The sequence below is a fragment of the Rhamphochromis longiceps genome, linkage group LG20, assembly GCF_057381845.1.
Source record: "Rhamphochromis longiceps isolate RC_006_pf linkage group LG20, R_longiceps_female_GT1.1, whole genome shotgun sequence".
Taxonomy (NCBI): Eukaryota; Metazoa; Chordata; class Actinopteri; order Cichliformes; family Cichlidae; genus Rhamphochromis; species Rhamphochromis longiceps.
Genome location: NC_140576.1, coordinates 25488484 through 25506969, shown reverse-complemented (window position 1 = coordinate 25506969; position 18486 = coordinate 25488484). Strand labels below are relative to the sequence as shown.

General features: G+C 42.4%; 1 protein-coding gene across 1 annotated transcript; it reads right to left on the bottom strand.

Annotated features, from left to right (window-relative positions):
* Nucleotides 1-53: 53 nt before the first annotated feature.
* On the bottom strand, nt 54-17314 carry LOC146645417 (uncharacterized). Its single transcript, XM_085394925.1, has 3 exons — nt 16842-17314; nt 2074-3800; nt 54-1754 (listed from the first exon to the last, which is right to left on the bottom strand). Exons 2-3 carry the CDS (start codon nt 3640-3642, stop codon nt 1296-1298), a joined length of 2028 nt encoding a protein of 675 aa, XP_085251051.1. The 5' UTR covers nt 3643-3800; nt 16842-17314; the 3' UTR covers nt 54-1295.
* Nucleotides 17315-18486: the final 1172 nt, after the last annotated feature.

Here is an 18486-nt window from a genome sequence, read left to right as displayed (position 1 = left end):
ACACTTGTAAATAAATCTATAAAGCTTTTTTCCCCTTTATTTCTAGCCAACATCATATAACATTCACAATTTTTAAAAATATACATTTTTTTGTAGCTATAACATTTAAAAAGAAAAATCAAATTTTTGAAAATAAAAAAAAACCACAAACTAAAGTGAGAGAGTGTGCTGAATCAGAGAATACCCGTATCTGAGTTTAAAATACTTTCATCATTTTCCCTGCCTTCAAACATATACAGTACATAAAAAATGAGATGGGAACAAAAGCGTACAGTACACAGGGGTCAAGAGTATTCACAAAGCATCATGTTCCAACGTGTTATTAGCACCATTACTCTTCAGCCATACTGCACTTTTTTACTCTTTCCATCATTCAGTTTTTAATGGAAAAACACCATGAGTGTCGAGGCGATGTGGCACAGACCTGTCTGTGTGGGTGGGATTGTCTGTTACGCAGTTTTCATTAGTGTTCTCCCTTTCTCAGAGATAATGTTAAGAACATATTGGAGAGTAATGCCTTGACGAACAACCGTTTGAAATGACTCCCAGTGATGAGAATAAAAAAAGGCTAAGAGTTGCTCGTACATTCACCTTGCCTGCCCAGGCCGACCCGTAGGCATCGGCTCAGAAGCAAGAAAAGAAGAAGAAAAAGAAAAGAAAAATGCATTGCAAAATTGACGGAGAGATTGCATTAAATCTGTTTAGCATATTTACTGTATATAACACCTGTAATGCAATATATATATAGTCAATTTTTGTTCATGTATATCTGCAATTCTTCAGTAGCATTAACTTTCATAACACTGATTGAAAATACCCTGCAGCAAACACTTTCGGTAAGTAGGTGTGGGGGACAACAACCATTACAAAAACAGAGTGAACACACAAGTGCTTGATTGTCTCACTAAATGTCATCAGTGTTTGTAAGCAGCCATCCAGAGAATCTTCAGCTGCTGCTCCTTTCAGGGCTGTGCTAAGTTAAATATGAGGGATGGAAAGGAAAGGAAAGGGAAAAAGGTGAAAGGAAAGGAAAGGAAAGGAAAGGAAAGGAAAAAGGGTAATGAAAGGAAAGAATGGTGGAGGAAGGGGCCTTAATAGAGTTGACTATCATTTGGGCAGCAGTATGGACACCTGCAAACTGTGTTTTCTGTTGTTTATATATATATATGTATTTTTTAAATTTCCTTCCCTGCAACCCTGCCTTGAGGTCTCTCCATTGTTTGTCTTGGTTGGTGCAACAGAGACAAGGAGGGTGTGTATGTGCGCCTGTGTATGTGTAAGTATGCATGTGAGTTCTACTGCCACTTCATTAGCTTGGAGCCATGAGGTAAATCCAGGAGGCTTTCATCAGTTCTGGTTGAGGGAAGGGTGTCTGGGGCAGACCAGCGCCGTTTGCGTGGGCGCTGCTGGTCCTTAGCCAAGGGCTCTCGGGCCAGAGCGCTTGGAGGGGCCGGCACGGTTGGGTGTGGGTGTTGAGGCAGAGGGGGAGGAGGAGGTGGTGGTGGCATCTCCTCCCTGTGCGAACTGCTGGATTCTGCTGCAGCCCTCGAGGGTAGTTGCGTGCGATGGGTCCTGGAGCTGGTACGAGTGTGTGTCCGATGGGTCGGGGTGGGGGTGAGGGCCAAGCAGACATCACCCTCTGTGAGCTGGCGGCAGGGCAGGCTGTACAGCTGTGTGGTTCTCTGGGGACAGCAAGAAGACCAGCCTCTGTCTTGCACAAAGAACGGATACTCCACCAAGACCTTCAGTAACTCCTACACAAAACCACAACATTGTTATAAACTCAAAGAAAAGACAGTGCATGTCTGGCACTTATTATCAATACAGTGACACGTTGGTGTTTAGCGAAATGTATAAACCAACCTATAAAATGCAGCTTTTGACCAGGGAATATCAAAGAAATAGCAACCTACACTATGAATAATCACTAAGTTTGTCCTTTAATATTTTGGCTATCTACTTGAGGATTTATATCTATCAATGTGTGTGTGTGTGTGTGTGTGTGTGTGTGTGTGTGTGTGTGTGTGTGTGTGTGTGTGTGTGTGTAAGAACATATGTCAAAGCAAAGCTGACCTGAGTGTTGCGGTCTGTGAGATGGACATGCAGGTGACTGAAGCCTTGTGTACTACTGGGGGAAATCTGCAGGACGGTGCAGGTGCTGAGGTGGAATTCTGGGGAGCTATCTGCACTCCTCAGGAAGTCCTCAGTCCTCAGCTCCTCCACCCGCTTCAGTCGCCCGCTGGCTAGCTCAATCAAAGAACCCTTGGTGAAGTGAGGTAGGAGTGCAGGGGGAGATGGGTGATGATGGGAAGGAGACAAATCTCTCCCTCTGTCTCTTTCTCTGTCCCGTCGTCTCTCACGCTCACTGTCTCTTTCTTGGTCTTTGTCATACTGTGATTGCTTCTGTTTTTCTTTATCTGTACTGCGCTCCCTCTCCCTTTGTGTGACCTTGTCTCTTTCTTGGTCTCTGTCCTGGTCTCTTTGTGGCCTGTCATGGCTGTTAGGTAGACCCAGTGGTGAGTGTGGTGAGTTCCTATAGTTGTGCTGTCTGGGGCCTGGCTCCCTGTGCAGGCTGTAAAGACTTGTTCCTGAGGAGCTGTAGAGTGGATAGGTTTGAGCCTGAGGGCTGGAGGGACATGCCGATCCCAAGGAGTAGATGATTTGGGTTTCAGCTGGTGTGGCCCCTAGGTGATCCAATAGTCCCCCTCTACTTGCCCTGGAGTCTGGTCCAAGAGGATGGGGACTGAGAGAAAGCAAATTGGAGCTGGTCTTAACTATTCCAGGCAGATGTCTATCCTGCAGTGAGGAATGTGGCTCAGCGGCCCCCTGAGCTTGAGAGTCTGACAAAAATGGCCCTCCAGAATGGATACGTGTTGTTAGATCCTCCTGCTGTCGCCGTCCACCATTGGCATGGGAGCTGTGTGGACTAATATCAAGCTGGGCTCTGCTGCTATCATTCCCATAGTCTCCTGTGAGCAGAGGCCTAGAGGCTGAGGCAGTCCTGCTGCCTGACCCATCCAGGCCATTGGGCCGCTTTCCCAAGTACCTGGGTCTCACTTCAACTAAGCTTGGTTCTTGGGAGTAGAGAGGGTGGTGGCCAAACAGGTATGATGGGGAAAAGAGAGAGGAGCTATAGTCCCGCCGACCGCTGTTAATATAGGACCACATCTCTCTGGGACTGGCTGGGAAGGGAGTCTTAAAGGATGAAGTAGAGGAGGATGATGGAGAAGGTGGCAGAGAAAGGGGAACCTCCCCTCTGAGCCACCTGGAGTGATGGGGCAGGGATGAGGAAAGAGGATCATCTCTCCAAGCGGGTGATCCTGAGCCCCTCCTTTCGCTGACCTGCCCTGTGAAGAGCGGAAGAGAAACAGTGGGTGAATAGCTTAGGGTCCATGGTATGGGCACAGGGAGGCCTGGTATTGGAGCAGGAAGGGGTGGAGGAGTATGTAGGAGATGCGGGTTCGGATTTGCCTGGACACGGTCCCTTTCACTGGCTTCTCCTCTCCCTATACTGGACCGACTCCGCAGAGGTACAGGGGGTTTAAACTCATCCAGGGGGATGTGGTGTTCTGCTGATCCTTGGCGAGACTCCCTCTTCTTCGGAGGGAGGCACTCTTTGCCGCGGTCAGGGCTGGGATTCATGGGTGGGCTCCAGCGGCAGTGGGGGCCCCCTGTTTATGGGTGTAGGCTAGGTCACATGGGCCTCACGGGAGAAAGAGGGGTGCAGACAGAGGGGAAAGCTGACACACAGCATCACTGTCAGATCACTGTGGATTCTCTTGTGCTGAAGCACCACTCACCTACAGAGAGGATAAAAGAGGACAGAAAACAGAGATAGGTGGGTAAACTTGAGGGAGGGGACCGAGACAGAAGTAAGAGAGATTAAGTGTGAACACTGAAGAGGAACAGTCTGTTAGGTCCTGGCATCAGTTGTAGTTAAGACTTAGCTGTCAGTCTGGTCAGACATACAAACAAACATTCTGCTGTATCAGGCAGATGGAGAGAAATCAGTTGGTGACTCCCTCTTCCAAACTACTTTAAAGAGGTTAGAAACTCCAAGCTTTTCTGATTGCTGTAGCTAATTAGTCATTACCTTTGCAGTGCGGTGGGACTGAAACCACCCAACTTACTCGATTCATTCAAACACATTACTCCCACATGTGGGCTAAAAATACATTTTGCAGCCAGTGAAGTTCAGAGGCAGTGCAGTATGTATGTGTATGAGTGCGCAAAAACACACACGTAGAGCACTCACAGCAGGAGAGTTTTCATCTCTGACTCTCGGGATGATTGGAATATGCAGATACGTTTTTGTACCACTTTCATGAACCACCCCCTCGACACCCTCGGGTGCTCTCTTTATTCTATATAAGCCTTACTACTAACACCCCTCCAACCCTTCTCTCTGAGACAAGCACATGGACAGCAACAGACACACAAATACTCCCCTCAGGCAGCTGTACTTACTCCCCCAGTGAAAGGCAAAGCTGGTCACCACCCACCCAAAGCTGACAGAAGCACTGTTGATATTACCACCAGTTGTTGTGGATACAGGGTATATGTCTTTACATATTAATTATGTGTCACAGCAGGGAATGCAGGGGGAAAATGCGCGTCTGTTTGCGTCCCTGCACGCACGTATGCGATGTTTGTTTGCGTGCATGTGTTATTTTTCTTTTTTCCCTGGAAAAATATGTGAATGTGTTTATTTGTTTAGGTCTTTGTGTGCGTGTGTGTTTGTGTTTGAGTCCTCAAATGTGTCAGAGATTTTGCAGCCTTGTTTCATTCAGTGAGAAGTGCGGGGGAGCTCCTTCAATTCTTCTCCAAATGCTTTAAATGAGCTCTTTTGAAATGATGGCTGCCACGCTCTGAGTCCAGCTGTTCCCTCCGCCGCCACCGCCATCGTTGTTCCCGCCGCACCAGCCCCGCACTCACCCGCAAGTCTGTCTCAACTGCCTACCGACTCCCTGCCGTCTCACCATCCGCCACACTGTCACCATGGCAACTGTATCCACACACACTCACACATCCAGCTGGTTAGAGAGGTTAGATAGGGATACTCCATAGAGAGGCGGGAACACTGTTGCTCATCAAGTGACTTGGTCCAAAAACAGAATAAGTGTTAGAGTGGAGCAAGCTGTTTGTGTATCTGAGTTGAAAACTGAAAACTGGGCAGTGAGAGGAGGGGCTTTCTTTCGTCCCGGATGCCGGCAAGAAAGGTGAAGAAAATTCGTAAATGTTTATAATGCACAATAATTAGGTTAGTAGATGAAGCAGATGATGAGGGTCAATGTTAAGTGACTTATTTTAAGTTATGCTGAAAGCTGGGGGCTAAAAAAAGGCCTTGTGTTTCAAAAAAGATATATTCTGGATATGGGGCCTTAATCAGACGTTACGTAATCTACAGACATTTTCAATGTGCGTTCATCTGAGCTGTTAATATTTATGTTCACAATAATTTGTTAAATTCATTGACTTAAAGTTTTATTGGTTTCTTCAATATGCCAAAAAAGCCTTTTTAGAAAGCAATAAAATAAACCTAAAAACAAACATCAAAATCAACAAAGTATTCAAAGGCTTTCTTATGTTTTTTTTTCTATAGCAGAATTTCATTAAACAAGCACTTGTCTAGAATCCAGATGTCTTAAATAATAATAAAAAAAATTGGCTTCAGCTTTTGTCCTCATATGACTCTTATACTCTCGCCATCTTGACAGTCATTATGAAAAAGGTTGTCAAAATAGACCGAATATAAACTTGCCAAAAAAAAGTACAAGAAAACAAAGAACACAATTGTACATGTGGAGGAGTTTGCAGAGAAATGTCAGGTTCTAACAGAATACTCCTACACTGTGCAGACATGCACACAGAGAGTTGGAATTTAGCTGGAGCTACTGTTGTTGTAACATTTAAATATATCAAAAGCGTCCGATCAAAGCCATAATGATGTTACATGTTCCTTCCAATTAGGGATTCCTCAGTTTTTTGCATGGCTTTGTAACAATATATGCAATTAATAAATGCAAGTGTGTCTCATTTTCACTACAACTTATAAAATAATCCATAAATGTTCTTTTTATTACATTGAAATGCAAAATGCTTACATTTTCAACTTCTGAACAACTTCAAAATTTGACATGTACATTTGCAGTGCTCTTCCTCGTCCCGCCTTTTCTCTTCACACATTACTCAGGAGTAATGTCCAACATCAGAAAAACAGAACTGCTAAATTTTGGTTGCTACTTTTGCCTACTTTGATATTTCGCCTATTTTTTTTTAAATAAAGAAACATCAAACAATAGTTCCATCATTCTAACTGCAACAAAAACACATGTAATAGGTGCTCTTATCCAAGGAGAAGACAGACAAGTTGATGGAGTTGCAAGTTGTTGTGACTTGATGTCACACTGACCTTACAGCAGGCTAAGCAGACATCCCGGAGTTGGCAGTCATTCATATTGTAGTCCTCCCAGAGGGTCAACCCACTCCTCAGCTCCTTACTGTGCTACACTGCTTCTCCAAAGCACTACAGCCAGTTACAACACCCGCAGATATCAGCAGCTTCCAGCTACACACTGCCTCTGATCTCTGTACGCATGAAATAGCACCAGCGAGCCCACCAAACTGAGGGAAAAAACTGAGAGCCTGCTATCCGTCTGTGTCTGTTGTGTATATGAGTACGTGTGTGTCAAGTGAGTGTGTATATGCTTGTGTGTGCAAAGGGCTGAGGAAATGAGTAATATCTAGCAGTGAGAAACATGTCTGCTATGCAGAGCCACACAGGCAGACCAGTTGCTGCTGCCGCCCACTTGCTTTAATCACTGTGAGGGATACAAACATGCATACACTTATATACACACACGCATACACATATATGTATACATTGTATACATATTTATATTTATATATGTGTGTGTACACTTATATAAATATATATATGCACACACAATCGAGGATGCAGCCCATATAGATTATATACTGCACACCCAATCTTAAATGCATAAAATAAAATAAAATAAATCAGTAATGAAAATCATTCATCTATATGTGTGAACATATTTCAGAAGACATACTGCCACATTAAAGTAAGGGAGGGATAAAGGGGAGGCAGAGACTGTTGAGAGACAGGGAGGGACGTGGTAGGAGGCTCATCCTACACACACTCTCAGACTTAGGCTTTTGCTGCTGCTTCTGACTCAAAACTAAACCTCACATCCATCAAGCGCGCACACACAAATACACACACACAGACACACACACACAATACTTGTTCTTTTTTGTTTATCTGTAGTTTCATCTGAATTTGTGTCCTTTGTTCTCATCAAAGCACTTTATGGCGAACCTGCTTGTTCAAAGAGCTTTTATGAATACATTTGATTTGACTTCATATGCACACACACACACACACACACACACACACACACACACACACACACACACACACACACACACACACACACACACACACACACACACTCATACTCAAGCTCGTACGCTAACAGGAGCACTGCAGGAGAGCTCTGAATGATTTGCTTCAGTGATTCAGTCGATACAAGTGAAGTGTGTTGGTATAGCGGGTATGGCTTATTAGGACTGTATCGGCGCGAGCAGTGTATTTCATTCACAGCGAGAAATCAAAAACCTGTCAGTGATAAAGCCTTCTGAAAAATAATAAACAGGCCCTGCACTGAAAACGCAATACTATGCAAATAACCCTGTCTGATTCTCGTCAAAGAAACAGGGCCAAACCTCATCTCAAACAAGCTTATGTTAATTATCAGCACAAAATTGCGATTCAGAAACAAGAACATAAAGTGGAGCACAAGAGAAAAAAGGATTTAATGAAGCAATCAAATCATTATTCACGGTTAAGTGAAAAAAAGAAATCTTTCTGTTCCTTTACAGTTCTATAAGCAAACCATTTGTACCCACCAACAGCACATCAGAAGTTAATCTTGTCTAACTTCTCATCTTCAAAGAAATGGAAAGCTAATCAGACAAGTAGGTGTGTGTTCAAAAATCAGCCTAAAGGCCACATTAAAACAATCTCAGAGTCAGGCGACAACTGCCAAGTGCATCTCCTCTGACATTTAGAAAACATTACTTGTATTTTTTTTTCAAAGTGAAAATGATGTGCATCGAGGTTGTGTGGGCATGAGTGCTGTCTGCTAAAGCAATTGTTAAATTTATGTGGGTTATTTGAGTATCACAATCATATCACAAGAGACTGTAGGTAAATTCATGAGGCGGTGCAGATTAAGAACAACACGGCATATATTAGGACTTTAAATGAAACTAAATTTTACATTAAAAATAAAATAGAAAAAAATATTTTGAAGGTAATTAGATTTTTTTTTATTAGGTAGACTGCTCCACTAGGCCATAATGAATAAAGATAAAATATACCAAGTATAGTAGGAACAAAGGTAGTTCACAAACAGAACATAATTTGCAGTTGTTAAAAAAAGCTGTATTACATTATGTTTATTTTATAATTGTTTCTCACTTGTCTTGCATTTCTTTCCAACCCATTTTTATCACAGCGGGAGCAGTAATTATAACAAGAGCTATGAAGAAATACTCAAAATCCATAGTTTATCTTGCAAAACTATATTTATGGTGATGGACATGGACATAAAATCTGAATCACAAGTCCCTGTGTCGCTGTTTACATAAAAGAAACTTAAATGTAGCTGTGCATTTGCACTTTTTTCTGATCTAGAGCAATAATTAAATATGCACTTTTTTTCTATGGTGTATCACTTTCAACAGTGCAAAGTTACACATTACTGTATGTGGGAGATTGACTGGAATGGATTCGCACTTACGCCTTTACCGCTTGCACTGTAACTTGTTGGCCAATCATTGCAATAGAAAAGAAAGAAAAGAAAAAAGATGAAACGGTTTTATGGCACTGCATATCACAAAGAAGAAGAAAAAAAAAACCCATCGTGGCAGATGCCTGCAGAGGCAGGATAACACATTCCAAAAGATTTGGTTTTCTTCGGCAATGCATTGCAAGGGGACGTATCTGTTGTGATTTGGATGAGAGGCTGTAGCCCGACAGACAGAAATGACAGAAGGCGTATAAAAATCGCTCTGTAATTTACCATAAAGCACTGCACGAACATTTCCACTTATTTTTACATTTTTTAAATATATATTTCCTTTGTGCTAGTCAGTACCGTAGAAGAGTGTGGTATTTCTTGTATGTGTAGCAAAGACATAATAAAAAAAAAGAAAAGAAAAAATAAAATGTACGGAAAATAAGTCTCACAGATTTTGAAAACTGGTTCAATTATTTTGCATATTAAGACTTATTCATTATACTTTACTAATACTACTATAGGTTGCTAATAATTACACATACCATATTACATATAAGTGACATATGTAAGTGACTGACAAGATAGCAAGCAGCAGGCAGTTGTAAATAATGATTTACAAGGGTGTGCCAAGGCCCTTCTAATCAGTTAAAAGAGTGACAAATTGCCTTTCTGATGTGACGAGACGAGATGTGGAGGCTGAACGAATAGTTTTGAAAATTTCAACTTTGAAAAATACACAAAAGCAACCAATTTCTAAAACAATGGCTGATTTACTGTACCTTTATTTCATATATATATATTTTTTATTTCAATAAATTGGATGATTATGCAAGATAACTTGCCACTTAAATAAAAGATTTTAAACTAAAATCAACAAAGCCAGGTCAGTTAGCAGATGCAATACTTTCATATTGGGAAAAAAAAAAGGAAATAATTTAAATGTTCAGGTGTAAATAAAATCATATGAACACAGTCAGCTTTTATATGAAACACTATTCAGTATTTGATAGACATTTACACGTAATAGCCCAGTCATAGTGAAAGAAATAGGACTGGGTTCATCACTGGGTATTTACTATGACAGAGGTATAGAAATGACTGTTGTCTTCTACTTATGTAGCACGCTTTGAAATTCAAGCAAATTCAAACGTATATATACAAATATTAACACAACAAACACACTGCGTGTTAATCATTTATGGTACTATGATAGCACTAAGGCGTTTGGTGTACTCTTCCTCAGTCTCTTCTGTTTCTGCTTGTCTCACTCTCTAGCTTTGCACTATTTAATCTGTCCATCTCACACACACACACCTACACACACACACACACACACACACACACACGCACGCACACACACGGGGTCAGGCCAAGACGAGAAAGGTCAGATGAGTCAGACTACATCCAACAAACCGTAGCAGGAGTGTAAAGTACCATGAGGGGTTAAAGACCTCTACAGTTGAGGATTTAGAGAGCATGGGACATTTTACTTTTTTTTACATTTTTTTTAAGAAAATGACATTTAGTGTGGGGGTTCCCCACCCCCAACCAACCCCCACCTCTCCCTCATCCTCATGTGTAGCCTTGTATTAAGTATCCGATCACGTTTCAGGCTGGGTAGAAGATCTATGATGGACGTCTGATGCAGCAGAAATTTGTTGCTGAATGTAACAGATCAGAACAAAGGGAAGAGAAGAGGAGACAAGAGAAGAAGATGTGGGGGGGAGAGGAAGAGAGAGAGAGAGAGAGAGAGAGAGCGAGAGAGAGAGACTTTATATTTATATAAACTTTGTTTTGATTTGCACCCACCATTCCCTTTAAGTCAAGCACTGGACAGGCAATGGGATGGTTTTTAATGGATTAAAACCACACCATCACATCGCAACTGATCCACTGGATCCCCTTTGCTGTAGGGGTCAAGCGTCTTGATTAATTTGTAGACCAGTTAGCAAACATTCTCATTCGTTATAATTTTCTCATTTATTAGGATGAGCTGTGGTGGTAGAGTAAGGTTGAGGTGTGGGATGGGAGGGGTGGGTTGTGGGGGGGGAGTACTACTAGCTTTGTGCAGCAGATTACTCTACAAAAAGCCAGGCTAAGCTGATAAAAGGACACGGTGATACGGGCTTGTTGGGCAAAACGCCAGGTCAGCCTTCAGGGCACTGACCCATTCTTCAGCAGGATGAGCCAGCAGCCCTGCCCGCAGCAGGTTCATCATAATGAAGATCAGATTATGGCTCAGGAGTTACTATTAACACCCCTACACACACACACACACACACACACACACACACACACACACACACACACACACACACACACACACACACACACACACACACACACACACGGCAGGCTCCATGTACACAAAAACGTGCATGCAAAGAGTCATAAGACTGATTCTTTGTTCACTTATGACAGCTGTGTACACCTCATAGCTGCATAAAGTAATAAATATATTGCTATTTTTTTTTGTATGAATAAGATCAACAGTCCAGCAAAAATAAACATCACATATAAACTCCTAAACATGACAACTGAAAATACAACTGCTGAAGATTGCAAGAGCAGAGTTAATAGGAGGAGAGTATGGCAGACTACAATGTGAAGTCTGTAATGTATTGCTGAGTTAATCCCTGTGAATCCCAACTGGTACGGCCTAAGGCAGGCTTAGTATAGTTCTGGGAGGAAATCCCCCTATGTAGTGGTACAGGCCATTAGCCCCTAGGGTATAAATAGGGCAGCTATTGCTCCTTAAGCTGGCTTTTACGCAATATCAGTTAAAAATATGACTTGACTAATTACATGCAGGTCAGCCAGTCAGCAGAAGCAAAAAATTCTCCACCTCATGCTCCTCTTTCTTTGACCGTGGTGGCCTGCTGCTGTCTGTCTCTCTTTACTTCTGTAAATACTTCAGTGTGCACTTCACATACAAGTGTGCACACATGGGTCAGCGCGAAACAACTTGACAGGTATTCTGCAAATCTTGTGGCTGACATTCTCTGGGGCGGGTGTCATGCAATTGTCATTCATTGACATTTAAAGCGTCTGCTGATGGAAGTTTCATTTTTGCATTTTTCCATTGTCTCAGTGTGATCATTTGCCTATAATGTAGCATCTACACCACATATGCTTTCAACCACCAAGTACTTAGTTTGGTTTCAATTTCTAGGCATCAAATAGTTCACAAAGATATAAAAACACACAAAACAAACACCAACTGACTAGTGTTTGTCAGATGAAAACAATTCTTATGCAATAGCAGTGATGTCACGCATTGCAGATGCACAGTCATGCTTTGGTATTTTCCATCATGGGCCTCACAGGCTCCTTTTTCTTTTAACTTAGATCTCCAACTTCTTATGTACATTCTCTCACAGGTAGAACAGTCAGAGTTTTGGAATTTGTGAATTAGTGACATGATTAACCCGACTCAGAGCCCTTCATCCAAGCCGTACTCTCACACTATGAAATCATCAGCTTACGAGTGGGGTGGAGGCGGGAGAATAGGGGAAAGCCAAAGGGAGGGTGATGAAGTCTGATGGGGTGAAAAGAGCTTGAAAGGGAGAGGACAAGTGTCTGTGTGTGTGCGTGTGTGTGTGTGGCTGAAGAGGAGGGGGATTACTTTTCATTCCAAAGTTTTGTTGTTTTTGGCATTGTCCCCTGGCGACTGCCACTCAAACTGGGTTTCTGTTGGTTGTCTGGTTTAGCAGCAAAAATGTCAGCAAGCTGTAAGCAAACATAGTGATGACATCTCCATGGAGAGAGCATGGCCAGGTCTCCTGTTGGTAGCTTAAGTGCCATTCATTTTCAGAGAGACTGTCTAGACTGGCTTCACATATACTGTCTAGAGTACCTTTATCCCTGCTGGTATTCAAGGCAACATTGCTATACACTGCCATTATTGCTATTGCTGTACAACCCCTCCCACACCAAATCTGCCAACCAGCCACACACGGTCACAGTCATTTACTCAACACATGCTTATTCAGTTTGTTATAGAGGGTGCTGCAAATTATATCGAAATATGATTGAGTGGGCTTAATGCTTCGTTTCAAAATGAATACAAGGAAAGTCCCAAATCCACTTGAGAGAGAACCTTTATCACCCATCAATTTGATGATGTCTGCTCATAAAAAGAAGATAAATTAAATTAGTGAAAGATGCTTTGATGAGTTATTTTAATATTCTCCAAGACCAAAGGGGGGAAAAAAGAGACGAAATGAGTAGGAAGAGTGCTCGGATAGAAAAGGTAATATACATCCCACTTTCGGATAGGGTTTAAGGTCACTATTGATACAGGATGTATCAGATGTTACACCTTCAGTACAGTGACACCAAAGCCAATACTGTGCATTCTATTGTTTGTGCACACCGGGTCTGTCTGAGGGAGCAATTTTACTTGCACGGGCTTCAGCAGGCAGAACGGCAGGCTTGGCTAAAAAACTGTGGGTGTTAGTGGTGGGTGGCCCGGTTGAAAGGTCACTGACCCCTATTGTAGATGAAGTGTGGAGGAGTAGGAGAACATACTGCTTGATCATACACAAGGGTTAGCATGTCAAGGCCAAGGAAAACGATCTGTATATATACAAAGAGCAAGAACAGACTTGGATAACCGGCAGATTAAATATGTAAGTTTGCTTTTGACCACACACATACACTGGTTTATAAGCATATACATATCTTCAGTTAACATAAAAAATAAGCAGATTCAAATGGAGATTCATCGATGAAATGCCACTCCCTGCACCTTCATCTCTTAGGACACACTGATCAACAGGTGTGCTGTCACCTTAAAGCAGTCTGGCACAGTGTCAACTGTATTCAAACACTTGCCTGTGTTTGGGATTATTCATCACACACTCCTGGCTCCTCTGCTGAGCTCCCAAGCCAATTCTCATACCATTCCAATTGTGGGAGTGCTGATCTTGGAACAGCAGACATGCAAGTCCCTTTGACTGACTAAAAATGGCACAAATGAAGAACTACTTCATAATGAAATAAAGTTCACAGAATAATTACCTAATGTCGCAGCTTCTCTTTTCACTATGCCTCCTAAATTAGACGCTGTATGAGTTTATAGTAGGACAGCACTAAGGTGACTCCCTGTCCATTCCTTGAGAGGACATGCAAGACTGGCAAAGACACGCAAGCTTTTGTATGCCAATAGGTGTGACTTGGAGTGACAATGAGGGTGATTATTCCTCACACATCGTGCCTGAATGTTTTCTTGCCTTCTAAGTTCCTGAAAATAAACTTGTTAAACAAAATTAAAAAGAAAATGAACGCATAAATGAGGTTACGTGGAGTTAGGTAAACTCAGACACTTGCTAAAATACTGCATCCACGATGCGCTTCACTGTGTTCAAGACAGAATTTTCCCCTTTTAAATTCAGCCTTAAAAGTGACTCGTATATATGAGCAACATATGATTTCTTTAATCATGTCTCTGCATGAATTTACACTTCATTCTGTAAGTTTTCCCTTTTTGTGCCTTTCACTTTCAGTCTCCTTACCCCACCCACTCTATGTCTTCCTCTCCGTCTTTCCCTCTCACTCATCTGGGTAGCTGTTTGAGAGCATACACTCAACGTGGGTGGGAGTGCTAGAGTAGAGTATATGACTGTTAACACAAGGTGCAGGGTGTGTGTGTGTGTCTGCCTGTCTGCGTGGTGCTGTAGGTGGAGAGGCACAGCAGGGCGTGAAGGAGCGCTGTGATAATGACAGGCCATGCATTATATAACATGCAGATTGCATAAGGAGAAGATTATTTTGGGTCCAGATATTGAGGATGTATAAGTAATTTTTTTCTTTTTTACGTGGGTGTATAGCACTATGCGCACCTCTAAGTGCACGGATGTGCGTTTGTGTTGAAATGTTCTGAAATGTACTCACTTTTGTGGTTTCTTTCGAGGAGTGTGTGGGTGTTAAGTAAACTAAAGTGTATTATGTGTTTGTAAGAAGGGGGCATGAATGTTTTCAGATTTCTTTCATAGCTATCTGCATATCAAAACAAGTATGTGGGAATGTTGGCACATTTGTGTACAGTGTGCATAAGGGTGTCTTTATTGCAAGCTCCCACTCATTATCACTTTTAGACTTCAGAGAGATCCACTTGGAGGAAAAAAAAGGGTTGAGTCTCCCTGTTGGGTGAAAACCTTGTAACTTCCAGTTTTGATGATTTTCGTGTTTGAGCTTGTGTTAAAAGAACACGCGCTCCTCTGTGGACTGCACAAGTTTTATGACTCTCTCACAGTCACTCAGTCACAAGGTTATGGTCCTGCAGGATGTGCTGTTTGGAGTCACAGAAGTGAGGCAGCACAGATACAGTCTCCGTGTGCCACTGCCTCGTCTGTGCGCCTCGCTCCATGCATGAGTGTGCCCCTGTAAAAATAGACCTCTTAAAGGGCCAGCAGCCACTCAACCCTCTCCCACAAGAGGCCTGTTCTCCTCTGCATGGTGACAGTACTCTAAGAAACATGGCATGGGAGAACATGCTGTATTTCTAATTCAGCCCACAGAGAAAAGTTGTATTTCTCTTTCCCAAAATATATATAGAACCATCGCTACATTCAGTTTGCCTTTACATCATTCATAAGGGCACATCTCTGTACACTGGAGTATATCATAGAGCCGTAGGCTTTGACTTGTTAAGTTGCTATAACACAAAATAAACACGGGAGATCTGGGTTTTGAAAACACCCATTTACAACTAGAGCCCTGCTCTGGCATGAACCTGCACTGATACACCAGAGGATCCCTGCTTCAAATTGCAAATGACAAATTCAAAGCAACGATTGCACCTTGTAGATGAAACTCACGTTCCTTTCAGAAACAAGCATCTCTCAAAGCAATCACACTGAGACATAAGACTTCCTGTACACTCCAGCAAATCACCCTCATAATTGAAGTAAGTAAATTAAGTCGATGGGGACAAATGTTATATGCTTCCCTTCAATCACATCTGTAGCTGAGAATTGTTTGAACCTGTGAAATGTTCCTTTATGCAGCATATGGGATGTCACCACAACAGAAGGACAGTGCTTGATGTAGCAGAAATAGATACACAGAAATGATAACTGTGCACACTGGTGGAGTATGAGTCTCCCTCTATCTCTATCTCGAATGGGAAAGAAATGAGGAGGGAGCAGTCAATAATGGAACTACAAACTGGCTCACATGTTCTGTGCTTTCAAGAGGAAAACACAGAAACAGAAAAAATAGAAGTCTTTGACTAAGTAGACTTTTGAAGTTAATTAAAAAAAATAAAAGGGACTTTATAAGTTCTTCCAGTGAATAATTATAAAGCATCTCTTACACTGCTTGAATAGGAACTTAGATCACAGATGCCTAATGCACCTGCCTTTGATTGCATGAGCTCTTTCCTAGACTTGTCCCCAACATCTGCAAATCTTTTCCCCCCTCTACTCCTCCTCCATCATTCCCTTTCTAAATTTTCCCCCACATGGGCTAACCCCACCCTCACCAATATTATACCCATCCCTCCCAATTTAAGTGGGCTCCTCAAGGGCCCCCTTGCTATCTCTGGACCAAGGCTATTTAAGCCCACTGCTCTAATTCTGAAAGCCCTGATCTGCCGTCTGAGGCTGAGTGATGAACCTCCACCTCTCTCACTCTGTCTGACTCCATCTTTCTCACACACTCCTCTCTGGATCAGTCACACTCTCCCTCTTGTTCACACGCTCTCTGTTATTCTCTTCCACGCACACAAACACCCACACACATAGGTGCTGACTTACATGAGTCTGTACAACATGTTCATTCACATGCACGCACACACAAACAATTGAAACACATTTTCTAGCTATAATCAGATTAGCTTACTCTCAGAATACATGCACCTACAGTAACTCATGAACCAGTTTTTTTGGGGCAATCGAATCACACAGCCCAGTCTGTTTATCCTGTCACTCGAAGTTGCCAACACACCTGTGCTCTCTCTCTCATACACACACGCGCGCACTCAGAGGAGGAAGCAGTGTGGTCACATACCTTGCCGGGTGCCTTTGCGTAGCAGGTATCAGAGAGTTTACTCATTGGATCAGGCGGCAGCAGGCACGTAGGAATATCCAGTTTTGACACTGCGAGTCTCTTCCTCCTCTCTACTGCTCAGCCTTCCCTCCCTTCATCCTATTCCTGCCTCTCCTCCTTCTCACTTTCTAAACGCCTCTTTGCTCTCTCTCTCTCTCTCTGAGTGAGTGTGCTCTCTGTCTCTCTCTTGCTTGATCTCTCCAACCCCCTCCTTCCCTCTCTCTCTCCTTGTCTCTTTCTATCTCCTTGCTAGCACACACCTTGTATATATCTCACTGTTATAACTTCAGTCTACAGTCATCCCCTCAGTAAGTCTCTCTGACACACAGCAACATTTAATAACTTTTTCTTTCCCCTGCCTAACATGCTCTCTGTCACTCTCTCCCTCGCTGGGAGTGTATAATTAGACAGAGCTCAGTGGTAATACAGTCAGGCTCATTGTGGGAGCCTTAGCGTTGCTGCTCATGTTTGGCTGATAGCCCAGTGGCTTCACTCATTAACCTCCCTCGAGCTGCAGAATGGACCGGCCCACAAGCTGTGCTATTTGCTGCAACACCTCAGCCTCTTAGCCCATCAGCCAATCACAGTCAGCGTGGACAATAGAAAAGGTGTGCTTGCTGGGCACACAGTACTTGTAGGTGAGACAGCTAAACATAATCACTAAGTATTGACATGCTGTGACAGATGAAGTGTAATACCAGCTGTCCAGATCTGACACACTGAGAGTTTCGTCATAGTCATAACAAGTCAGTTCTCTTTTTAGCGTAATCACTTGTTCATGATCTGCGTGCAGTGCCATCATGTGCTTTTCTTTCAAGCGTGAAACCACAAAAGACCACTCACACGTCTTATTGCAAAATCACTGAGGTATGGGAATGTCCTGTGTGATGTAGCAATAAGTCATATGCTTTTCTTTACTGTACTGTGTGCTCCACTTCCCATAACATATGACTTGGCATAAGTCCTTGAAGGGTGGTTTCTTTAACACAATGTGACAGCTGTGTAGGATCAACATCAGCAGTTTCCCATCAATTGAATGCCAGTAAAATCACGAGATCTTTGGTTCAAACAGAACTAATAACTAAACATTTCCCTATAGAAACTTTAAGGTAGTTCAAACAATTGCCGTTCCAACTCTTTTCTTTAATCATTAAATTACATTTTGCACTCTAAGGACAACTAAACAAGGTTTGGGAGCATAGGTTTGTGTTGACTGACATTCTGGTGGGAAGCTTCTTGTTATGAGGTTAATTTCTGTTAACTCTTGACTGCGCTGAATGATTAAATACAACTTAAGAGTTCTAATGTATGATCTGCATGCTTTTATTTAACAGTGAAAGTAAACAGAGCTCAAGACTCACTTATTTGTGATCACAAGCTTCCCTGATTGATCAATAATGCATAGTTTCTGTTTAGATTACAGACTGTGTTCTATTTGTGTTATTGTCTTTTCTTCTGTCACGTCTATAATGACCCTGGCCATCGAAAATGATGAATAATCATTGTTGATTATGATCTTATGATTGCTTCCCAGAGGCACTATAACAGCTGCAGAGAAGCTCATACACCTAAAAGTTAGATACCTAAAAGTTTTTCTCGAAAATAA

Excerpts from the sequence above, each read along its gene's own strand:
- LOC146645417 (XM_085394925.1), bottom strand. The coding sequence starts at position 3,642 with ATGAATCCCAGCCCTGACCGCGGCAAAGAGTGCCTCCCTCCGAAGAAG. Across the intron at positions 1,755-2,073 it reads TCACAGACCGCAACACTCAG|GAGTTACTGAAGGTCTTGGT; the intron begins GTCAGCTTTGCT and ends GGTTTTGTGTAG.